Source organism: Meriones unguiculatus, chromosome 2 (assembly GCF_030254825.1).
Source record: "Meriones unguiculatus strain TT.TT164.6M chromosome 2, Bangor_MerUng_6.1, whole genome shotgun sequence".
Taxonomy (NCBI): Eukaryota; Metazoa; Chordata; class Mammalia; order Rodentia; family Muridae; genus Meriones; species Meriones unguiculatus.
The window spans coordinates 98561601-98588015 of record NC_083350.1 but is presented as its reverse complement, the minus strand read 5'-3'; the positions used below and the strand labels follow the sequence as shown (position 1 = coordinate 98588015).

The 26415-nt window shown below is 40.7% G+C and overlaps 1 protein-coding gene across 16 annotated transcripts in view; it reads right to left on the bottom strand.

Annotated features, from left to right (window-relative positions):
* Nucleotides 1–26415, bottom strand: part of Anks1b (ankyrin repeat and sterile alpha motif domain containing 1B) — a 1054774-nt gene that overhangs the window by 309384 nt on the left and 718975 nt on the right. For all 16 annotated transcript variants that reach the window (XM_060377911.1, XM_060377912.1, XM_060377910.1 and 13 more), the window contains one exon: nucleotides 6663–6761. In XM_060377911.1, coding sequence (XP_060233894.1) covers nucleotides 6663–6761 — 99 coding nt within the window. The remainder of the gene's footprint in view (nucleotides 1–6662; nucleotides 6762–26415) is intronic.

The following is a 26415-nucleotide window of genomic DNA, read 5'->3' as shown; positions in this document are numbered from 1 at the left end:
CTTTCCTCCCTTCTGGAATGGCAATGCATAATCTATTCCACTGTATGTTGGAAGTATGTGATCCACTTTTTAATTTTGATTTTACAGGTGTTATAGTTAAGTGATCACCATAAGTCTCTGAATAGACTTTGAACTTTTAAACATGGTTGAGGCTGTTATAGACTATGGGGAATTTTGACGGTGGATTAAATGTATTTTACATTATAATTTGCCTACAAACCTACAGGAGCCAGGGAGTGGAATGTGGTGGTTTGAATGGAAATGCTCCCCATAGACTCAGAGCGGCATTATTGGAGGTGTGGCCTTGTTGGAGTAGGTGTGGTCTTACTGGAGGAAGTGTGTCACAGGAGGTGAATTTTGAGGTTTCAAGAGCTCAAGCCAGGCCCATGTCACTCTCTCCTCCTGCTTCCAGATGTAAAGTTTTCATTAACTTCTCCAGCACCACATCTTCCTGTATGCTGCCATGCTTCCCACCATGATGATAATGGACTAAACCTCTGAACCTGTAAACAAGACCCAATTAAAATTTCTTTTATATATAAGTAAAGTTGCTGTGGTCCAGCCAAACGTTAGGCAGGGCTTAAGGAATCCTGTAGAAGAGGGAGAGGAAGGACTGAGGAAGTCAGAGAGGTCAAAGACACCACAAGAAAACCTACAGAATCGACTAACCTGGGTGCATAGGGGCTCACTGAGACTGAACCACCAAACAGAGAGTATGCATGGGTTAGATCTAGGCTCCTCTACACATATGTAACAGATGTGCAGCTGATCTTCATTATGGGATCCCTAACGCCAGGAGCAGGGCTCTGACTCTTCTGCCTAGGTTTGGATTCCTTTCTTTTAACTGGGCTGCTTGGTCTGGCCTCTATAGGAGAAGATGCACTTAGTCCTACTGCAACTTGATATGCCAAGATGGGCTGATATCCACGGGAGGCCTCCCCTTTTCTGAGGAGAAATGGAGGTGAGAGGAAAGGACAGGGAGGAGAGGAGGGAGGGGAGTAGTGATTGGGATGGAAAGTAAATAAATAAATTACTGAAAAAAATGAAGTAGGAGATTCTACTAGAGACATCATTGCAGTCAAAATAAAAATAAAATACTGTGTAAAAAGAGAGTTGCTGCGGTCATGGTGTCTCTTCACAGCAATAGAACATTACTAAGACAGTACCATTCAGTAGAAAATAATTGAAAAATATGTGGCTAAAACAAATGGTGATTAAACTGGATGTAAAGGGCAACATGAACTTGGGTTTTCATTATGTGGTGAAGAAGTATAGCCCCAACAGCTAGTAAGCGTAGGAAACTGAACTATGTCAATAGTCTCATGGTCATGATAGTCACAAGCTATCAGAAAGCTTTGAATTTGGATTTTAGGAGCTCTGAGATTTAACTTAGGACCATGAGTAGGCAAAGAAGGAGCAGAGCAGAGCAGTGGGAACTGGAGCCACTGAGGAGAATGTCGACAGGCTGTCATCAGGATAGGAAGGGGCTCAGAACTGTTCTGGTGGCTGCTGCTGGCTGGCATGGCAGAGGACTGAGTCAGACCCAAGAGAATCGTGGGATGGATGGCCACAGAAGAAAGGTGGATGGTACTTGCAGACAGCTGCTGAGTAACTCCTAAAGCTGCTGTAATATGGGAAGTGTTAGCAGATGAAACTGGGAAAACCAGGACGTGATATCTGTAAGCTTGACAGGGTACATTTTCAATTCAGGATGAGAGATATTAAGAAGATGCAATATGTGCCTTGGCTCAAAGCACTCTCAACCTTTACAAAATGAAAATTCTTTGAATATCTCACCTTCAGGTGCTCTATTATCAAAGGACAAAAATACACTCATACCTCTTTAAAAGGAAAATATATTAAAGGCTTATCCAAAGATTTATTCATGGGGTTCTTACCTGGAAAAGGTTAAAATGTTGCAAATACAAGATTAGATAATTTCCCTGTGTCCCTATGTCCCTGTGTAATTTCCTGGTATCCCTGTATCTAAGGGACAGAAAAAGCACAACATGTCTAGTATGTAAGAAAGTACAGAACTTCTTATAGAAGTTTTGGCATGGTTTGCTTCTCATAAAGGAAAGGGGATGAACTTTGATCTTCAAAAGCTTAGAGGAAATTTCAACCTGAATAAAGCCCAACTTGGGCCTGGTGGAGGAAGTGGATGCCATGTGAGAACTGATAGTCATGCCTCAGTGCTGTAGGCCACGCAACGGGAAAGACAGAGGCAAATCAGTGGGAGAAGGAACCGACTTGATGCAATTACTGTTCTGAAGGAGACTGGTTAGAATACACACAGCATACTCTACTCCATGAACATGTCAACCGTGTTGGAAAACTTGTGGATCATTGCACTGGTGTATATTTCAATATTCAAGCAGACATATTACAGGTGAGAGCTTGTCAGCAAAGTTATTTTCCTTCAAAACTTGAATCAACAGAACATAAATAAAGCATGCTTTGGAACAAGCCAACAGATCAAGGTTGTACTTTGCAGCTCATCCTTTCTCTGTCTGGGAGCAGCCTCACCACTCCCTGAATTCAGTGCGTTACAAAGGGGTCTCCGATAGTGATTATGGAATGCTTCTCATGACAGATGAGGAGCACAAACATTATGAAGGCCAGAAACTGTGTGAATGAAATGAAGCAGCGTTCTGTCAATTATTCTAGCAGTGCAAAACCACAGTGAATGCAGATGAATGTCCTAGCACTAATATTATGCTATTAGCCATGAGAAGATTAGGCTCATTATCTAAAAAGGCAAAGCATCAATTTGAAGCACTGTAATAGTCTGTTGTGCTGTGGAGGATGGATTCGGCCATTCTTATGCATTCTCTCCTCATTTGTGTGCATGCAGTCGTCACTTCTTCACCAGCCTCTGGACGCAGCTTAATTCTGCCTTGTTTCTATAACATTGCTTCCTACAATGGGGATAATATCCTGTCTTAAAAATAAACATTTCATTTATTCTCCAAATAATTCTAGGGTAAGTTTTTTTTTTTTTTTCATTTCTCATGACCTTGTTTGTGGATTATAGAATTATCTTAAAATCAAGGCATTCCAGGTTTTAAAAATATTTGAATGCAAAGTGAGGTAACATTTATTTGCTCACTTATTCATTCTTTTAATGGTCGTATAATGGGGCTAAGTACAAGAAAGTTTCAAGGCATTGAGTGATCTCTGCTGCTTAAATGCTTATACACAGATTATCATCAGTATCCTCACATAGGAAAGAGCATAAGGATGTAAAAAAAATCTCAAATAAATCAGAGATCACTGTATGTTCTCATTCCACAAATATTTCTTGGATAGCTGCTTGGTGCTAGGATCCATCAAGGGACTGACTTTAGAAAGAAACAAATGAGTCAAGGTTCTTGAACTCTTGGGGCTGGCTACCTCGTGGCAAGATGGAAAATAATGAAGAAACAAATAAACAATATAACTTCAGGTAGCTATAGGTGCTCTGGGGAAAACAAAGCAGGCACCATCAAAGAGAGCGATAGCGGCCAAGTGGAGACTGTTAAATCTGGAAAGCCTCTGTGGCGTGGGTGTCTGAGTTCAAGCCTCAGTGATGTTATGGGAATCTGAAGGATGAACAAAGACCCCAAGGCAGAAATGAGCTTGTCACTTTGTGTAACAAAGAGAAAGGCACTAACTTGAGCATAGAAGAGAATGATAAATATGACCACGAGGTAGGAAAGGACCAGATCCTATTGACTTTTATAGGCCAAGGTAAGGGCTTTCTTCTAATCCTGAAGACTTAGAAAAATCACAGAGGTGATTTTCAGCATAATGTGGTATGACTTGATTCATAGTTTAGAAGGGTTGGTGGAGACACTGTGAAATTCATTTGCTGAGATAAAGAGAGAGATCAGGAGGGAGAAATGGAGGTGAGTGAATGAATGGTCCAGGATGGAGAGGATCAATGAAAAAAATTGGTTCAGGTAGCCTAGCCATGAAAACAGATAAGAACCTCCATTGGCACTCTTACTAAAAGGGGTGTATTTGGATTAGATTTCTCACTGCGAATGTAGTGAGAAATGATTACAGTTTAGGCAAAGTTTCTCTAAAGAAGTGAGATGCTACTGTTTGAACTGAGTTTCAAATGCGGCTGAATTGTGGAACGGCCATCACTGGTCCGTGGGGCTTTTAGCTGTTTTACGGGGTGGAGACCGCACAGGGTTTGAACACAGCTTTGCAGAAGCCCTCACTGCAGGGACATTGACTAAGGAAACAGTACCTTCAGTAATGAGGTGGAAACATGCCTGTGAAATCACTTCAGGAATCAAGTCTAAAGACATCTTCATTCTTTCCTTTTTAATATAGAAACTCATATGATTAAGCTCTTCAGTGTGCTTAACTCTCACATTTGCTAATGTGTTAACTTTCTTTCAGTAGAAACTTAGTTCATCGTCAGTGAGCAAATTTCATCAGATCACTTCCTTAGAAACTGTGATTAGTATTTGTCTTCCTCTGTCTGAGGAGAAACGCTAGCCTCCCTAGTCAGGAAGAGAGAAAAAGGGAGAAGCCCCAGGAATCGCTCATGGGTGTTAGGCACCCTCATTGCAGTTCACCTACTCCAATCTTGACTCCCTTCATCTTTTCTGTGCTGGTGGACCCAACCTCAACTTTCTCTCCTTCAATTCCTTTGGCAAATTTCCTCCAAACTTAAGCAGGATAGAGTATTCTACTCTTAGGCATTCCCTAGTGCCCACAAAATATATTCAAATTCTTTTGCCTCGTACAAATGGAAGAAACCCAATCTTCCGGCTTCATCTTTAGCCATAGGCCATTCTCTTCAATTATTTTAAGCACATTACATTTTTTTTCCTATTCTGATGATTTTGGGAAACACACAAAACTTACCATCTTAAATATTTTAACCATATAGTTCAGGGGCATTATGAACACTCACATAGTTGTGCTGCTCCCACTGGATTTTAAATGACTAATTATTTCCCAAATGCTTCCAGAAAGTGATTGCCTGCGTAACACCTGTAATTACATAGTTCCTTCTGGCCTCCTGAGGTGCCTTTCCCTTCCCTTCCCAATTAAAATCCTACCTACCTTGAAAGGCTGGAACTTATATCCTACCTTTTCCTTTAAAACCTCATCTGGAAACATAAGGTTAACTTTGTTGCTAGGTTACCGTTTCCAGGAAAAATGATATCTGGTTGACAAATCACATCTACACTGGAAACCAACTTATCAACTGTAAATGTGTGCTGGGATTGGACACTGAGGACCCCTCCAAGTGATGCCTTTTGTTATTGGCAAGTCCCTTGCAGGACTCTAAGTCCTGGAATTGCCAGAAGAGATATTGCTTCTTATGAAGCATGAGGCTCATTCACAACAATGTTCTTATTGGTGCATATTCATTGCATATAGTGTATATTCTTGCACAGATGAACTCTTTAAGGATGTCCCATAGTGTGACGAAAGCCGTCTCTCCCTTTAGTCCCTTCCCACTGTTCCTTCTGATAGTCTCTTCCCTTCCAATAGTCTCCTCTTGTTTTCACGTTGCTCATATGTATATGTGGATGTAGGGTTGTAGTTTTTATGTATAAAGAATTCTAGGAACCACAAATGAAAGAAAATATGCAATACTTTCTGTATTTGATTTGACTTAATATGATGATCTCAGGTGCCTATACATTCCAAATAATGAGAAAATTTCATTCTTTGCTACGGTAAACAAAACTTTGTCTCATATATATACTATATACAACACCAAAACATCATTTATACGCTAATGGATACCTAGGCTGACTGCACAGTGCAAGTATCTGTGCTGTATGCAAACACAGAGTTCTTCAGACATGCACCCTTTGGTCATATAGCTAAGTGATGATAGTACTATTTGAAGTTTTGTAGGGGAACCTTTGGATCAGTGAGTGGGATAATTTATATCCCTTCTGTCAGTACATAAATATTTTCTTTCTCCTACCTCCAGCACTGATTATTGTTTGTTTTCTAATGCCATTCATCCAGAGTGGGATGAGATGGAATCTTGATCTGCTTTTACTATGTATTTCTTAGATGACTGTCTTAGTCAGAGTGCATTTTAAATTAAGGTTTCCTCCTCTCAAATGACTCTAGCCTTCATCAAGCTGGCATAAAACTATCCAGCACAATGAGTCAGGTGAGCAAGAATGCTTAACAATTTTAACATATTTATTGGCCATCTGCTCTTCATCTTTTGAGAATTATCTCTCCATTCCAACAATCTATTGTTGTTTGGTTTTGGGGGGGTATTCAGGTTTTTTTAGTTCTTTACATATTCTAGATATTAATTCTGTAAGATGTATAATCAGTAAACATTTTCTACCATTCTTGAAGCTTTTAAGCCAAGGACATTACCATGCTCACCCAGCATAAATCCCATCTTCTTTAACCTCAGTTGTCACTGTACTGGAGTTAGGACTCACACAGAAAGGATATTCTGAATCTGTCCTACTGCTCCGCAGTGTTTGCTGTGTTGCAGTCTTGTAGGTAAGTTTAAAACCAAGTGAAGCTCGTGGTAGTCTTTGTGTCCAATTAAAGTGGGACCTAAGACCATTCTCATGTGCTGAAGCAGCATGTAGAAGACTCCTGTCAATACCATTACATGCTTTGACTGTCATTGGAAGCCATTCTTAAGGCGAGCCCAACGAAGCATCCCTTACCTTTGGAAGGAGCTGGATTGCCTGTAGAATTCTCTGTCTGTGTCCAGAATTAAGGATTCCAATTTCCAACAAATCCTGATCTTCCATAACATTGCTTCCCTGAAATAAAACCGGAAATGTGACATGATACGTTCAGCATTTATGCTATGTGAAGCAAGGATGTACTTTACACAGACCAAAACAGTACTCTGAATTTTATAAGCAATAGTAGAGTCATCCCACTTTGAGTGTGAGTGAAGAGTAGGTCACCTGTGACACTGGCCTGAAGGCTAATGGACACCAGCCTTCCCTCACATATGTCTTTCATGACTTACAATTTATGGTTAACTTCTCTGCCTTGAAGAGTCATTTCTAAGACTTAGAATACTTTTCCTGTAGAAATATAAATGCTTCAAGGAAGAGTCATCATTCAGGATTATCAGTGACTTCTAGAAGGATGTGAATGAATCAATTTACTTAAAAAAAAACTAATCTGAAAATAGATTTTGAGAGGAGAATTGATGGAAAAATTGACATGTATGTGGCAGGTTAAAAGTAAAAATAATTCATTTTAAGATTCTGGATGTCAGATTCTAAAAACATGGGACTGGAATGATGAGTAAGATGCGAGTATTTGCTAACGACTGTAGTCATTCCTTCCATTTGAACACTGAAAATAGGTGCCATGTGGGGCTTGCTTGAAAATCCTGAGAGTATCAGGGCACATTGTTGGATAAGGTGATAGATAATCACATATCTGAAGTATGCTTAGGATCTAAAACAAGCAGGACAAAGTGAAAACCACGTGCAGGAACCTATAGAAAAAAGGCATGTATGTTGGGAATAAAACGGAGAGAAAAAGAAAGAACAAAAACGTAAACCCAGGCTGAGTTGAACAGACATTGTATGGCATAATGATAATTTGTATTCATTCTGGCCATCATGGAATGTTATGGGCAGGCTTAAAAAAAGAGTTGCATGATGAAAGTTCAAATTTAGGAAGGTTGTTTTGACTTTTATGGTTGGGGCTCCCTTTCCTTCCCTGTAAGATGAAAAGGCTGACCAGTACATCCTCCAAGGACCAGTCTACTCCTAAAAGGCTCAGATTGCAAACGATTATTGTTAAGCCCCTGATCAATGTTTGAGACAGGAAAGTAAAGATTGCTCATTTTGTCCCCAAATTCCAGTCTCTCGGTGTTTACAAGATAAAATTTCTCTTTAAATAAATAAGTTTATTTATTTTTTTATAATTATTTTTATTTTTATTAATTACAGTTTATTCACTTTGTATCCCCCCTGTACCTTCCTGCCTCCTTCCCTTCCACTACCAGCCTCCTCTTCCCCACACCTGTCCCTCTCCCAGTCCACTGATAAGGGAGGTCCTCCTCCCCTTCCCTCTGATCCTAGTCTATCAGGTTTCATCAGAAGTAGCTGCATTGTCTTCTTCTGTGGCCTGGTAAGACTGCTCCCCCTCAGGGGGAGGTGATCAAAGAGCAGGCCAATCAGTTCATGTCAGAGACAGTCCCTGTTCCTATTACTATGGAACCCACTTGGACACTGAACTGCCATAGGCTACCTCTGTGCAGGGGTTCCAGGCCATCTCCATGAGTGGTCCTTGGCTGGAGTATCAGTCTCAGAAAAGACCCCTGTGCCCAGATTTTTTGGATCTGTTGCTGTCCTTGTGGAGCTCTTGTCCTCTCCAGGTCTTACTATCACCCACTTCTTTCATAAGTTTCCCTGCACTCTGCCCAAAGTTTGGCTATGAGTCTCAGCATCTGCCTGGATACCCTCCAGGGTAGAGCCTTTCAGAGGCCCTCTGTGGTAGGTTCCTGTCCTATTCCCTGTTTTCTCCCTCCTCTGATGTCCATCCTCTTTGCTTTTCTAAATGGGGATTGAACATCTTAGCCAGTGTCCTCTTTCCTGATTAGCTTCAATCTGGCGCTTTCTCAGACAACTAGGAATAGTGCTTCCTCAAGATCGAGCTATACCACTCCTAGGCATATATCCAAAATATGCTCAAGTATACAACAAGGACATCTGTTCAACCATGTTTGTAGCAGCTTTATTTGTAATATCCAGAAGCTGGAGACAGTCCAGATGCCCCTCAGTTCAGGAATGGATAGAGAGATTGTGGTACATCTATACAATGGAATATTACTCAGTGATAAAAAAACCAAGGAAATCATGAAATTTGCAGGTAAATGGTGGGATCTGGAAAAGATCATTCTGAGTGAGGTATCCCAGAAGCAGAAAGACACACAGGGTATATACTCACTCATAAGTCGATATTAGACCTATAATATAGAATAAACATACCAAATTAAGTTCATTTAATATTCCAAATGGAATGTGACCATCGTACAGTCTCATTCACTTGTAGAAGCTAGAAAGTACAAAAAAGGTTGCAAGGCTATTAAGAGTATCTTGGTGATCGGATAATGGAGTAGAAGGGAGCAATTCATTAAAATGCTGCACCACACAGAAGAATAGCTATATTCTATAACAGTTTATATAGTCTAAAATTATTTAAAAGTTCAACATTTTCAACACATAAGGATGATATTCAAGAAAATAAATGTTAATTAGCCATATTTGGTTATTCTCCATTGTACACAGGTGTCACATGATCATAGTGTGTGCCATAAACAAGCACAGGAATGACATTCCATTAAAACAAATAAAAGATTGCAGACTTGAGAAATGGGTGGAACTTCAAGAATTTGTATTGCTGTGTTCCCCTGAATGAACCAAACTCTATCCTATTAACGTGTAGCACAAAATACTTAGGAGAGAAGTGGAAAAAAAAGAAAACCAACAAAAACAAACAACATGGAGTATTTACAGATGTTTAAAGCAAGGAACTAGAAGGGCAGGCTTAGGTTCCTGAAGAACATTGAGAGGGTGCTATAGTTATTTTAGGGTTTGCATGGGTATACGTATGGAAGGCAGAAAGATAACGAAAACTATCAAGCAGTTTTAGTTGTAGATCGGGGCTCTAGAACAAAGTGAAATGCAGAGTGGGGCAGGAAATGGCTCTAGATGCCTTTCCCGACAGAAGATAAGATCAGAAAGAAGGAGAGGAGGACCTCAACTATCAGTGGACTTAGGGAGGGGCATGCATGCAGAAAGGGGGGGGAGGGTGGGACCGGGAGGAGAGGAGGGAGGGGCTTATGGGGGGATACAAAATGAATAAAGTGTAATTAATAAAGGTTAAATAAAAAAAAAAGAGAAAGGGTGGATTTGGAGTGGTAGAAAGTGAGAGTAATGCCTTTCCTTGTAAGTGTCAAAATAGATGGTGGTAAACAGCTTAATATCAGAGCATGTCATAAATGGATAATTGACTGTGTTAGAAGATTAGGGCCATTAGAATAGGACCACAGCTAGGGATTTAAGATGGCCATTTGCTGAACAAAAGCATTCCACCTTCTCATAGCATCATGCCTGTGCTCAAGCTACGCCAGCCATCTCAGAGGAGGTAGAACGATCCAGGTATATAGCAGCATGATAATGAAAATCCTAATGAAGAACAAATAAAGCCAGTCTTGGCACTGTGCCACAGGAAACACTGCTCTCAAGAAATTACTCAGTGTACACAATAGAGCATGGCTGAGAATATAAATGACTTCATTTTGAGAGATCATTATTACTTCCAGAAATGGACTAAGGCAGTCTGAATGGGATATGTCATACCTGACCTGAATTTAATCTTTGAGGATTTCCCAAAGTGCTTACTAACCCTAGAACAATCACAACACTCACAACACTGGCCACGTATGTGCTAGACCATCATCAGGTTTTCCAAGCACTGAATTACCAATCCACACCTTCAATTCACGCAAAATATGGGGCCTACTCTCTTTGTATATCAGCAAGCATATCATCAAAAATTTATGGTTTGTGGGACCTACTGTCTACAGCTAATCCTAAAAATTTGACAACAGTATTTGAATACTTTGATGGTTTCAACAATTAAGTCCCGAAAGACAGCTGCTTTTTCTCCACACTGTTCATACACCGGCTTTTCTGTTTTCCATAAGGGAGGAGAGTTTTGGAGGAGAGTCTGACATTTGAAAACAGAATGTTAAATATACAATGACTTTGTCTGCTTGGGTCAGATTCCAAGCATACAGCATCCTAACAAAGTACTTTTAAAAATGAGTGGAAAGTAGGGAAAGTATAATACAAAGTATAAGAATGTGCCTTATAAATTGGGAAATACAAAGAGAGGGATCCAGTGTCTATAATGAGGCATATTGTTAGAATTTATTCATTTTGCTAATTATTCTTATTTGTTCACTATACAATGTAAACATAAATAGAAACATCATATGATGTTTACATTGTATAGTGTACACTGAGTATGTGGCAAATATGTACAATTATTCTGTGTCATGAAAATAGCATTAAAAGTGAATTTTCTATTTTGTCTGTTTTTATAACACACAGGATAACTCCAAATATCCTGATATGTCTTCAGCATGTCTTCTGCTTCAAATGTAAGGTGGCTTGGACCTATTTGGATCATGGTTGGGCAAACTTTGTTAAGTCATATATTTTTTAGGCTTCTTGTTTCTTACTTGTAAAATGAAACAGACTAATCAATATGTATTCAGTTAAAAAGCTATTTTTCAGCCATGTTTAACTTTTGATTAGTATCATTATATGTAAATATAGAGTACATATTCTGAAATGTCATTTTAGTGTTTCAGAATTTATAACCTAAAGTTATAAATGACTGAAGTTTAAGATTATAGCTTTTTTTTTTAACAAAGCAATCTTAGCTAATAGAATACCTTCTTTGTAGTATTATGGATTCTTACAGCTTTTCAGAGGAAATAGATTTTGTAATTCTTATGATTTCCTTTTGCATTTGGCTCACAGTTACACTTCAGGACCACAGACACTCCAATTCTGCCCAAGGAGTCACAGTCTATTTTAATTCTAGTGCTAGCTTTTGTCAATGCAGAGCATTTTACTTTAACTTACCCTTTCCCCTAATAAGAGCCAAATATAAACCTAGCTCCCCACTCCTTGTTTCCACTTGTACATCACTGATGGACCACTGGTTTGGTGAGCTAGTCCACGCTAGTGCTCTGCCTAACCTCCTCTCCAGCACAGCCCATCTCCTCATCGTCCCAATGCACCATTCTCGATTTCGTCCATTTACTCATCTCTCCTCCACAATAAGGCCTCATGAGCTCCATAGACTCTCTACCAAACGTTACCACTGAACCCCCCACTTGCCAGATCTAGTTGGTTCCTTCACCCCAGAATCCACGCGCTGGCTGCCTTGGCTGGCGGCTACAGTGTTGGATAGTATCGATTTCAGCATGTCCGTCACTGTAGCCGGTTCTGTGATCCAGTGCTTCCCCACACTTAGAGACGGTGAAACCTTAGTCGAATCACATAGATGGGGCAAAATGAGGCCAAGAATAAAAGTATCCATCATTCTTGGGGATGTAATTAGTTATGTACCATTTGGTCACAATCTGTAGATATTAAATATAGTGTCTTTAATAAACGATCTCCTAATATTTTAGTGGTCAGATGCATTATGGAGCTGTCCTACTCTGGGTGCTGCTTATTTTTTGTGATGCTAGAAGTCCACGCTATGAAATGACAAGTGCAGTCAATACGTTGTAGCTTAGCACTCAACAAGGCACATCGCATAGGTGTTCAGCGGAGAGTGATCACAGAGAAAGTGGCTTTGTTAGTCACTAACTAATCAACGTATTAGCATGATCAGAGGCCCGAGGCAGTGTTTTTACAGCTGCTGCTCTTTTGCTGACAAGAACTGACAGATCTGCTGGCTCTTTATTACTTTCTTAAATTACAGAATGAAGAGAAATCACCTAATATTTCATGCGCCGATAGATAGCCCAAGCTGAAGCCCCCCTGACCGTAGGGAGACTGGTATATATGGAGGTTTCCAGCTCAGATAGACCGCTGAGATGACCAAATAGAAATGAGAAGCTGTGTTTCCTACTTAATGGCCCATTAGAGATGGAACAGCTATTTATTGAAATCATAGCTCAGGAATGTCTGTACCGACGGTCCCGGCTCTCGAAACAGCTCGAGAAGTCCATGCAGTTCCATAGCTTTAATACATTATTGCATTCATTTAGCATCTTTGACTTCGCATCTCATATTAAATCAAGTGCTAGGGAGGCATGTTTGAGGACTCTAGGAAGCTGGTTTCCTCTTAATATACGCTTGAGCTTGAAATGTTTTTATTCTTTTTCTTCAGGCAGGCTCAAACTGAAAACATCAAGAGATAATGTTGGTAGGGAAAATTGTTTCTGCTTTATAAATAGCTCAATTAGGTCTTCTCACAATTTGGGTAGCCTTATTTAAATGGGATATTTAAAATGGGATACATATATAGTAGAATGACATCAATCTCTCACAAACTTGCACATGGAAAAATACATATTTTATTTTTTGTATATTTTTACAGCATAAAACTGAATATAATTTTCTTAGAATAAAATATCATGTCTTCTTACATTAAAGCTTTGACTCAGTTTAATGTCAGTTTATAAGCAAATTCAATGCACGACTTTTCTGAATGATTATGATAATGATTATTGTAATAAGTAACAGATTTATAATTTTCCAATGCAGCATTTAAATAAAGCTACATTTAGCTCATCATTCAGAAATTACTATAAATATTCATATAATAGATGATGAGTATGTTCCAGTTTTGTTTATTAATATTATTACTAATAGTGTGTATGTGATATGCATCTGAGTGTGGGCTCCTGTGTGCCATGAGGTCGGGGGCAACTTTGAAGAGTCAGTTTTCTTCCGCCGTGGGTTCTGCAGCTGAAACACGGGTCTTTGGGCTTGTGTGGCAAGTGCTTTCACCGCTGCTGCACCTTGGAGCCCACAGGCTCCGCGTTTAATTCCCTGCCTTGCGCTAGTGAAACAGCATTAGAAAGCCACTGTGTAGCCCTGTGGTAGCCTTTCTCTCTTAGGCCTCCAGAACACAGTTTCTTGATCACAACAGAATTTTCTATACATGCTTAATTAATTATCTGTAACTTTTGGCTTATGCATAGTTTTCTGGAATTGAAGGCCACATGGATTTTTTTTAAGCTAAAATTAGAATTATTCTCCAGATATCATGATTAAAGATAATGCCTGCATACATGTACTCCATGCAGGCATTTAATCCAACAGATAAAGCAGAAAACACAGTATTAGTAAAAAAAAAAAAATAAATGTAGATATAGACACAACATAGTTATCAGCCTTCCCACATGTCTGTGACCAATTTGGCATCACAATAAACATTTCTGGGTTTTCTCTGCTCCATTTCTTTGTTTCTTGCTTGGATATACAACACTCTTCAACAAGCTAGAGATACTCCTACATTCAGATTACATGTTTTGATAAAACAGACTTCTTAGATTCACTTTAAAGATTGGTATTTAACAGCTAATATGATCACACTGAAATTCCACTCACCATTTGTAAAGTTTTATTTACTTTCATTTAATGTGCAGGAGTGATTTGCATGCATGTATGTATGTGCAGCCTGGACGCTGCCTGAAGAGGCCTGAAGAGAGTGAGGACACCCGGTGAACTGGACTCAGCCCAGGTCCTCGGCAGCAATAGCAAGGGCTCTTGACCACATCTTTAGTCATCTTCCTTTCTTTATTTTTTTTTCTCCTGTCACCATTTTTCCCTCTTATTTTTGAGGCCTCTTTTCCTTTTGTGATATCTTTTCTCAAGCAGTAGAAAAGGAGAAGAAATTTAAATAAAGAGGTATTTACTTGAGTGTTTAGCAGGGTTTGATGAAACTATCATTTGTAATTATGGTTAGTTTGAGACTATCTCATACAGACTTTAGCATTATGTATTTATGAAGAACAGACAAAGTCGTTTGTATGGTGATTTATACTTATGTGGCCAAAATTCTCGTAGCTAGTAGAGAGGGAATCTATTCTTCATTTTGAAGGCTGCTGGTTCACAGCTTCTGGAGGTAAGAAGAAAAGCTGATGTGGACAAATCTGAGTGTTCTTACTTTTTTGAAGATACATACATGACAGACGGGACAGACAGACTGAACTGAGATGCCCTCCACACCCCAGCCCCACCCTGGTTCAGATTTATCTGCAAGAAAGACCATTTTATGTATTTGACAGTCCCAAACATCTTCTGGGATGATGCAAATCCAGCTACACAAAAACACTTCAAAAGAGAGCCTCAAAAATGGTATCTATCTAATGAATATGGACTGGATTCCTTCAACATTTATACAAGTGGTAGCTGAGGTAAACTAGAGTAAACTACACTCTTTACTGAATTATTTCTATGTGCTAGCTAAGCACCATCCAAGTGATTCAAGTGGTCTGTTTGTTTTTCAAGACAGGGTTTCTCTGTGTTTCTCTTGTTTTTCAGGGTTTCTCTGTTTCTCCTGGCTGTCCTGGAACTCACGGAGATCTGCCTGCCTCTGCCTCCTCCAGAGTGCTGGGATTAAAGCTGTGCATGCGGCAGCATGCCTGGCTCATTCAAGTGGTCTTACATGAATTTCATTCTTCCATGAACCCCACTGAACATGGAGATGAGGAGTATTTTTTTATAATTAACCCAGATACTCACCCTCCTTGTACAACAGGCAATTCATTGGTCTCATTCATGACCTCCCTCATACCACCTCCAGTGCCACTAATGCAGGCAAGTGAAGATTCAGTTTAACAAAATAAAATATGGCTTGGCTTAACCCATTTAAATATTTTCTTTAAGAGGCATATGAAATTACATAAAAGTAGGTTCCTCAGTGTCTTTTATGTCTGGTTTCCTGGCATTTAAGCATCAATGACTCCCTCTCAGTGGAAGATCATTTAGAAAGCTGTCTGACCCATACCTCCCTTTCACTCTGGTTCTTTCTGTTCAGTGAATCATGGAATCAGGGCTGGCAGGGACCTGCAGGTTTTCTGGTTAAAGTGCTCCCTAACTAACCATGGCGCTTTAACTCATCTTTTGCAGCTGGTTTTACAGCATCCTGAAGGGGTAGCTGGGATATGAGGTACTTTAAATGGTCTTTCCCTGCAGTTGAGTCTGACTGTGGCTTCAGGGTTGGAGGGGACATCCCAGTTCTACTTTTTCTGCTCTCACTGCAATAAAGAATGTTAAAGGCGAGCTATTAGAAAAACAAGCCAAACACAGAGATGAAAGGAAAACACTTAGCAGCTGTCCCGTGTCCTTTTTCAATCACAAGCTGTGAAGTTAATTTTTTTTCCTTGAGTAGGCTGTACATAATCTTGGCAGGTACTGAATTTTATTCTTCTATCTAATATTCTGAACATTTATTTCCTGGCTCCTCTTAAAAGAAAAGTGAGCAGCATTGAGCTTAGCTTGGACAGCCTGCTCTTGCCTGAGGAGGAACACGGTGCTTTGATATTTCCAGCAGGCTCCTCTTACACACTCTTCTGGCTGGTGGTGTGGGGTGTATTAAGAAGCGATGTTCATAGCATCTGGGATATTGCCCACTTAATTTACAAATCTTTTAAGAATATTGCAAGGTAGGTGGCATTATCCTCATTTTATAGACGAGGAAATAGTCTTGGGGATGTGAAATTGTTTCAGGTTTACACAGTGTCTGATGAATCTGTGACCTGTGTTTTATTCTATTAGACTCCAAGATAGTGGCTCACTTGCTACAGAAAGAGCCAGGTGGGGAGGAATGGGTGCTTTCTTCAGTCAACAGATGGGTAACACTGCTCAGGATTGATTCCCACGACTCTGTGTGCGCGTGTGTGTGTGTGTGTGTGTGCGCGCACGCGCGTGCATGTGTGTATTCTCTAACACATTTTTACTTCTAATAAATTATATACCCTTTTAAAAGTCATGAAGTTAGTTACCTTTTCAAATTATTATAATCCACAGCCAAGCCTCTTAATAAATGTTACTGAAGGTGCTTGTAGCTAAAGTACCTCACAACGTGTCCTGCCCTGAACCCGGTCTACACAAGATGTGGGAAGCATCAGTTTGGCAACTGGTGGGTGTGAGGCATCTAGTTCCTGGGGAGATCCTTGTCAGAAGTCTAACCGTTGGTCAGCTGAGGAAAGGTCTCAGGTCAGGGACATGCTTGGATGACTCCTTTAGGTCACTTTCAAAGCCAGAAAGAAGAAGGAGGGAGTCTAGGAATGGAGTAAGATGGAATGAACCTCGGAACAAGTCGGGCACTTGTGACCCTTGTTACTTACTATGTTAAATGTCGAGAGAAAAAGGAGTGATTTGGGGACTCCAAGAAGGGTGACCTAGGTTAAGGAGAGTGTGGGCATAAAGGTGGATGATTTTGTGTCCCCAACATTGAGAATCTGGTCAAAATAGCAAATCATACATTTATGCAGAGACGCCAGTCTCCAGGAAATAGACATCTCCAGATTCAATGGTGGCAGGGTTTTTCTGGCACTGAGAAACATGTTCAGATATGTTTTAGTTAAAGAAACTCAATATGGAAGGTGCAAAAAGGACAGGGATGGAGGGAAAGAAAGGAGAGGAGGTATTTGTTCTGAAGTATAAAGATGGCACTGAGGAGAATAAGGACACTGGGAAAAGTACGTCAATTGAAATTGAAGCTGGCATCATGCTCTTACATGCTTCGTTGGGCAGCCTTAGGGACAAAGAAAGATGGGAATGAACGGAGAGAATCCAATCCAGACATGTCACACAGCAATAATGCGCACTCAGTCTTTTAGACAACATCAATTTGTTCAACTCAGTTTTTGAGCACTTCCTCTGTGTCAGGCATGGTACTGCAGTTCTGATGATACTGTCCTATGACAGACAGGGTCCATTTACATTAGAAGTTAAAGTCCCCTGGATCAAACAGGAAAATAACTGAATAATAAACGTGCAAATTAGGAGATAGCAGTCTTATGTTCACGATACGCCCTTAAGCACTTCGCCTTTTTACTGCCCATAACAACTTCTAAAGTTGCTACAATTAATCTTTTTACAAGGTGAAAAATACAATGTATAAGGAAGCTGATAATGTGTTCAAACTTACACAGAACATCAAGCTGTTCTAAAGGAACTTATTAGAGTGCTAAGATAAAACAAACTTGAACACGGAAGACCTGTGTTGAAAAGACTGTGTAAGGAAGGTTGAGGAAGCAATTTAAATGATTAGGAAGACTGAAGGGAGGGATGAGAAGAGCCATTAGAAGGACATTACTGGCAGAAGTAACAGCAGGTACAAAGACATGTAAGTTGGCCTCAGTGCCAAATATGGAGGAACCAACAGAAGTAGAATTTACTGGCTGAAGAGGAAGAGGCTTTGAATTAGAAATCAAGGAAAGACCTAGTGATGCAGAGACTTGTAGAACCTAATAACTTTTATTTTATTCCATCCACAACAGGAAGAACCAAAGTATATCAACCAATTTGGAATCGGCTAATGTGGCCATGTCTTAATGAATACATTAGGCAACATACTGAACTCAACAACCCAAACTGAAACATGACTTACAGACATCAACTCTCTGAAAGAAATTGAGGCAAAAGCTGACCTTTCAGAGAACAGCATGGATTGGTTTCTCTGGGGAGTCAAATTTTCCACAGCAATATATATATATATATATATATATATATATATATATATATATATCAATTTATATATATATAGTTTTCCTTTGAACCGATGGGAAAAGCCAGGTAGTACACATAACATCACAGTAGGTCATAGGCCTCGGGAGTGTACCTGTTATTATTATGTTGCTAAATGGAGATAGTTTCACAAGGCTTTGCTCTCTAAGTACTCAGCTTTATACAGATAGATTAACACAGCTCTCACCCTTCATCAGAGAAGCTTCTTTCTGCCATGGACAGAGTTTAATACAGACACTCACAATGGGTCAAACTACAGAGAAGAGACTGTAAAGTGCTTAGCTCTAAATGCGACATCTATATCATGCCCCATCCCCCACCAGGCCAAGGCTCAGGGATCCTCCTGGAAGAGGAGGCCAGAAGACTGTAAGAGCCAGAGGTTGTGGAGTACTAGTGAGAAACAGTGTTATCAGGACACGACAGGCCTGCTGCGCACATGAACTCACAATGACTGCCTGCACAAGACCCGCATAAGATCAAGCCAGGCAAAATCCCAACGAGGATGGGGGAGGGGCTCATGAGATCCCACCCCTAGCTGAAGAGCTGAAGAGCTGAAGGGCAACTGGTGGCTGATGGAGGAAAGAGAGTCAGTTTTCTTCAGCCCCGGAGAGATTGTCCATACACCAGGGGGTGGTCCCATGCCATGCACCTGCTACCAGCATCTACAGGACTCAGAGATTGCCATAAAGGAATGCATGAAGTTGGGAGAGATCCGATAGGAGGACTCTGGGAAGGGGTTGGGGAGGAACTAACTATGGAGTGAATCTGGTCAAAACACATTGCATATGTGTACAAAACTGTAACACAGTAAATCAGAACAGGATTTGATAAAGATTCTAAGTTGATAAGCAATGGACAAAGATTTAGCAGTAATTACACTGAGATCATTCAAACTCCACAGCTCCAGCAATTCTATTTCCACGTTGTGATAAACACTATTGTTAGGCTGAGTCCCTTCTCCTCTGCTTCCTTCTACTTCAAAGGCTGATTCTGCTCATGTTCAGAGCCTCCCGGAAGCTGTGTTTATACACATGGCAGGTCCACCTTCTGGGAAACTTCTGGAAAGCATCTGCCTTCTCAGTGAAAAGAAAGAAATTCCCTTGCTAGTTTCTGTGCCTATGTAAATGTAACCGAGGACTTTCCTCTGGGTAGGGAAGACTTGAGAGCCGAGACAGGCACATGATCCATTGACTGTTGGTTATGGATAGTCCCATTGCATATCTGGAAGCCGGCAAACCTGGGCTGTGGAAGAAGCTAGTATTCCTGATACATAAGCTCTCTCTGTTTTTTACATTTGAGTTTTTCTGGACACTTTTCTATGTCAGTAAAAATAATGATAGGAGCATGTGTCATGGCATGTAACAGAAGTTAAGGTGGAGACAATGGGTATTTACTGTTTGCCTTATTTTACCATATACTAGCCGGGACAGAGTGACACAAGTGTGACAAACAAAAGGTATTAGAATAAAAAAAGAGAAAGTTATCAGATTCAAGTGTGTAAATGTGTTTGTCTGTGTGTATGTGTTTATTGTCCCCCCTTACTTTTTTAATTTTCACTTGAAATGGTGAAATCTCATGAAAAGATTCTTGGAGGAGCTTCTGTTCTTTCGATTTCAGTTTCAGTTAACAATTGCTGGATACGATGTTACCACATGTAACATGAGGTTGGCACATTTTTGTATCTGGGAGTAGCTTTGAACTTGTGATTGCAACAGCAGGTAGCCAGAGGTTGCAGAAAGTCAGAGCTCAGTATGAAGCATATTTTACATAAGCCTTGTGTTCTGTAAATACAATACATGAAGCATAGACTAAAAAACCCACTCTTGAAATATTAGCACATTATACATACTGGGCAGAAACAGAACACTTGCTGGTAGGTTAGGCTGACCTTATGTGTGGCTCTGCCCTGAGGACTTGAGATACCACAGGGCATGTTTAGATCCTTTGTGTTCTAGAACACCTTGGTGAGCAGTAAATGGTGACCATGTTTTCGAAACAGTTGGCTGATGGAACATTCCTGACTTTTCCCTATACTTATTTTTGGGTTTGGTATTTAAGATATTTTTCCTGAGATGTCTTTCGGATAAAAAATATATTTTTTTTCCTTAAGAAACTTTGTCTCAACTCATTTCATTTTTAAGACGTGGTGGTTGGAATATGCTCACCTCATAGCCCTGGACTAATGTGTGGGGAGATGATGTCAGCAGAGTGCAGAAAGCTGAATGATATAATTGAGCAGTGATCCTAAAATATACGTAAGGTCTCAGACAAGAAACGCCCTTAGACCTGGCTGAGCACACCTTCTGACTGCAGGCTGAACACAAAGGATTCATTCAAGGCACACGGCCCCTTGCCTCACACCTATAATATGCAGAATATTCTTGTTCATTTGTTTTATTTTATACCCTTCCATACTGGTACCACTCAACCTTTCTTGAGAAGGAAAGAGAAAGAAATCCTTTCCCATAATAAATATTAAATGTTCCCTTGATTTTTGTTTTTAATTTTATTCATTTATTCATACAATATATTTTTAGCACATCCTTCCCTCTATCCTAACTCCTCCCCATTACCCTCCACACCCAATTTCATGTTCTTTCTCTCTCTCTAAAAAAACAAAACAAAACAACGACAAACCAAAGAAGCTGTATGCAGTTGGACCCGCTGGAAACTACAGGATCACTTTTCTACAATGGAGAGTCACTATGCATATGGATCACACTCCAGGGCATGCCTATGTATAAGAGTTCTTGGCAACATAAAACAGATTGCAAGCTAAAGAAGAAGTTCTAAAACATTCAACTGGTATCTAAAATATCATGAAATTCTTCATATTAACTTAAGAATATATAAAAATTTAAAAGAGGTACATCATGATTAAATTGAAGACATGGTAAACAGTCATAGACTCCTTGGTTTATTTCTCCTGGGTATTAGATTTCTTGTCTCTTTTGCTGGTCAGCAAGCCTCTTGGGAGAAAAGAACATGATTCAATATTTTTGCCTTTCCCTCAGGTTCTTGTTTGTTAAGAACCAAATAACACACACACTTCCGAGAATGGATGTGCAAGCGTGAACATGAGGTATGGGCTCATAGGAGAATGCAATCAAAGGCTCACTAGGGCACGTACGTGTGCAGGCAAAGCATTGAAAAGCTCCAGCAGCAAACTTCAATATGCAGGATGTTGGTTTTTCCCTCCCCTTGACGGAAAGATAAAGGTGGAGTAGCTGGTACACCATAACACCAAAATGTTCTCAATCTTTTTTCTCCGGTTTTGCAGATTCTCATGGTTTGATTTTTATCCAGGACTGTCAGTTGAGACATCTGATAATCTAAAAGCATTCAGAGAATTAGGATCCCATATGGCTCAAAAATATTTCCTATCCGGCAGGAGAAAGAGAACATACTGTGAAAACAATACCAGTATATCCTTCAATGTACGTGTACAGGGAGAGCAAATGAATTTAAATCATTTTTCACTGAATAATGACAATGATCATCAGGATTAATTAGAACAACCAAAATATAGAGGTTATGCTGTTCATCATAATCATGCCACATTATGAAAAATCAGTATTTCAAAGCAATGGCAATAATGGGGTTATGTTTTATCTAACTGAAGCAGTGTTCCTCAGAAATGGGTACCAAATTAAGAGTGCTGGCTTATTTGAAAAACTAATCACATAAACATGGAAATATTATTCAACTTCCTTAGGCCTTAATTCTTCTCAGCTGAATATTAAGAGGGTTGAGCCAGATGTTCCTTCCAAACACATCTGGAGGTTCCAGTGTGTGAAAGACTAAGTTGGGGACAGGGAGAGCCACTATCTTCAAATGGCTGTTTGGTTTGAGAGACAGATGTACATAACCCAGAGAGAGAAAGGGGACATGGGCTCCTTGACTGAAATATGACTGATAATATGATAACAACTTTCCCCAAGATAGTCAACTAACTGTACTGTCATTATCAGGACAACTTTATAAAACAGGAATTACTATCACCACCTAAATTTTAGAGGACACAGAATCACAGACGTGAGCCACATCCTGAGGGAACTTCTCAAGAAGTGGCAGAGCTATGGCTGCTGCGGTGGCACGGTACTAAACGTTGGAACAGGATCGCCCCGACTCGCTGCTTGTGTTATCTTGACAAGTGTTATTCACACGGAATTGTTGCGCTGAGGTCTGATGGTGGGGCTTCCCTACTAGCTCAGTTGTCGCCATTATCCTCTTACCCATTATTTCATTCCAGGGACTATCGATTAACACTAAAAAAAGGTAAGGGTGTGGAGCTCATGGTCTCATACACAGCTGTCCTGTCTGCCATTAGTGTGGCTCTATATCAGTGAATGGCTTCCCCATCTGTAAAATGGGCTAACAACTCTTTTCTGCCTTTTAGAGACACAGTGACACAATTAGTATGAAGTTGCTTTATACACCATAAAGTAAAATTGCTAAAAATAAAGGATGACTGCAGGAACTACTTTTTTTTTTTTTTAAATAACACAGCACTGTAAATCTTCTAGTTTTGTGTTGTTTTTGCCAGAAATAGTCTATTCTGAAAGAGGCAGCATGTGCAGTGGTGGTGGTGGTGGGGTAGGTTTATTCCTAGCTCTGCCATTTACTTTGCTTTGTGGCCTTGGGTGAGTCATTTAACTGGGCATTTCATAGAGTCCCAGGCTCACACTTGGGGTTTACACTCCATGATTGCTGTCTTGAAATTCTCCCTATTTTTTTTTAGTTTGAACTTGTGTTTTGTAAGTGAAGTCAGATGGAAAAATGGAGCATGATCAGGGGACCTGCCATCCCAGCCCGTGAGAGGTCTCTCTTCCTGCTGCTTTCTCTGGACGGTTCTAGCAGAGACCCTCTTTGCTTCTCCTGGGTGCTTAGGACCCTGCCTGCCATCCCGCCTACTGTATGGTCATGAAAATGCTGTCAATTGTTCAACCCAGGAGGGATCTGAGTATGGGTCCAGAGAGGGTTTGCATTAGGTACTCTTTGCACCTGGTAGACTGCCAGCTGGTGCTACCCAGAATCACAGAGATGATCTTGGTATAGACTCGAAAGTTCTTGAGACATAGATTCCCTGTCTGCTCTGGATCCCTGGGCAACAGAGCTATCTGATGAGACCTCTGTAGATCCTGCTCTCACAAGGCGCTGCGTCAGTCAGAAAGATGCAGGCTTCAGGCCAGGACACCACCTAGGCCTGGCATCAGGAGGCAGGATCCAAAGTACCTCAGGCTCTATGTTCTCCCTACAAGTATCTAGAGTTTGAGTCTGTGTCTGGTAGGCCAGCTCCATGCCTGGGGGCTTCTCCCTTCTAACCTTCCTGGGTTTGCCGCCCTCCACCCCCTTTTGAGTTGTCCCAACTCAGGGCATTCTGGAACACAAGCCAGAACAGAACCAGAACTCTGTTGAGCCTGCATAAGGGTTAGATGAATATTTAAATGTCTGCACTGAAAAGTATCGTAGCACAATGTAAAAACAATCGGTAGACTTTATGTTATAACATAAAATTTTAATTTTTTTCTTAGACGATTAAACAGCGAATAAAACAAACAAACTACAACAGCAATCCAGACACTGACCACAGAAAAAGCTCTCCATGTGTCCTAACAGCACCTTCCTTCTGTTTCTAAGTAAGGGGTCCTACAGTTTCCTTTTGCACCGGAGCCAGGACCTAATGGAGCCAGCTACGCTCCCGGTGTAAGCCTTGCAGAACTGCCTGGTTCCCGGCCCGCGGGTTCTACAGGTTGACCTGCTGTAACTGCGGTGGTCAGTTCGGTGGGGGCGCACTGGCTGCACGGACTGATTCAAGGACCACTTGTGAGCCGGGCCTTCTTCTTCCCCCTTTCAGTTGGGTAGAAAAGAAGACATGGGAGCCTTTCTGCCGGAAACCATGAGAGCCATTCAACTCTGAAGAGGGTGGTCTTTCACTGGTTATTAACTAGAGAGATATAACTTCCAGTTTTACTTCTAGTGTTTGTTGAAAATTGTAAGGACAACGAGAGACCTTGAAGTTTGCCTGAAGTTTTTGGAGTTTCTTCATATCTTCATTCATTCATTGATTCACTCACAGCATCAGTTCACAACCTTTATTTAGTATCTACCATGCTACATAGACTTGGTGAAGCTTGAGAATTCAGAAGCGATTAAGATATTCTTTCTCCTAGAGGAGCTCAAAGTCAGTGGAGATATGACAAAGCTGAGGTAGGATCATAAGACAAGAAAATTAGCAGATTTTTAAAAAACGCAACAAGATTAATGATTATGGCTGTGTATGATTCCAAAAGTACACAGGCATAGATTAGGAAAGGCATTTTGGGCAGGGTGACTATAATACCAAGTGATGTGCACAAATTAATCAGAATTCAGAAAATGGAGAAAGCTTTGTGAAAAACAATGACAGCACAGACAAAAAGACACTGAGGAAAGAAACTGTCTGGAGAGTTAAAAAATCCACAATCTTAATCAAACCAGAGAAACAGGGAGCGAGAGACCTAAGAGCTCTCTTAGCTGAGCTAACTGTAGCTCTCAGAGCTAGCTTGCCACTTTTGTCTGGAAAAGAGATAACTGGATTCCTAGTCTAGAGAGTATACTCCAGCGGTGGTGTGAAATGCAATTTGAAGGGATAAAACTGGACGTTGAGGCCCATTTAGAGAACCCTTGCAGAAATGATGTGGTAGACAATAATGTCTGGATAGTTGCAGCCGGAATAGTGACATAAAAATAACAGTGATGGTTACAACTGACTTGATTTGATTACTGACTAAGGCAGGCATGAGGAAGGCAGGGGTCAAGGATGGCTATGATGGTTAATGGGACAGATGAGACATAGACTATAGATGGTGGAAGAACTTTTAGAGGTGTGATGAAAGACTGGTGTGCTCTCCTTGGGCTGTGGCTGTGGAACTGGCAGGGGGTTCCTGCAGGGAGTTAGAAGAGGCTGAAGTTTGAGGAAAGTTTCAGGATGGAGCTGTAGATTTGAGGGTGACCTGCATCTAGGAGGTGTCTGTAACTGAACTAGAATGAAGCACCCATGGAGAAGAGCTGGGGAAGTCCTTGACAGAAAGAACAAAGAGGAGAAAATGAGCCAATAGGGAGCGTATGCTGTCTTAGGAGCCAAGAAGGAATGAGCTCCATGAAGAAGGGACATGAAACAGGTGACAAAACTGGCAGGGAAGTCCTCCCTGAAAATGTGGTCAAAGCTTATGGCTAGAGAGTTCACAGGCCCTACAAGGGAATCCACTGCGATGTTTTGATAAATGGAGATATAGTAGGCTGCCTATTTAGCTAGTGTAGCTCTGAGACTTAGAGAAACCTCTCTTAGCAGCTAGCAGTGGTCAGAGCAGAAGGAGTGTGCTGAAAGCAAAGGAACACTGAGTGCTTATCTCTGGCTAGGACATCTTTGTCAATCACTCACTGTGTGTCTTAGGGAATGTCACAGAAGAAGGGGTAGAAAGCCCGTGAAAGTTAGAGGAGGGGGACAATGACATATTGTCTTTTGGATATCTCCTGCACAAAACTTGTACAAATACATCAAAAAGAGACATGAAAGTAGGAGGGGGACCAGTTGAGAAGAAGGTGTGAGGGGAGGAATAAGATGGATCATGGAGGGGAGGCTTGATCAATCACAAATAAGAAACTGTCACAGGTAGAAAATTAAATTTAAAAAGTGGAAGAGGTCCTTTGCTTTGATAATATAAAACAGCTTGTGAGGAATCACACGTTTTTTCCCCTAGGAAAACTGTGAGGGGAAAAAAAGCCAGATCAAAAACGACTGAAGGAGAAGAATGCTTAAACCATCAGAGAAGAAAATGGAGATATATGGAGACAGCTAGAGATGGATCTACCTCTCTCTCCTCCCTCTGTTGTCTCTGTCCTTCTCCCCCTCCATCTCCCCTTTCCTGCCCTTCCTTCTCCTTCATTTGCTCTTAAGGAGATAATCAAGCTAGTTTACAGAGAGCAGGAAACCGGGAGAGAAGGACTGTTGCAAACTGTAGAGGTGAAAGGTCCCCCTTGGGACAAAGGGGCTGGAAGAAGGACGATTAGTATGGAGTCCTCTACTGTACCCTACAGCACCTATCTGTTGTCGCTCCTGCATCCATGTATTAATTCCTCAAGCTTGGTCAGCACCTTTACCCCCATCCCT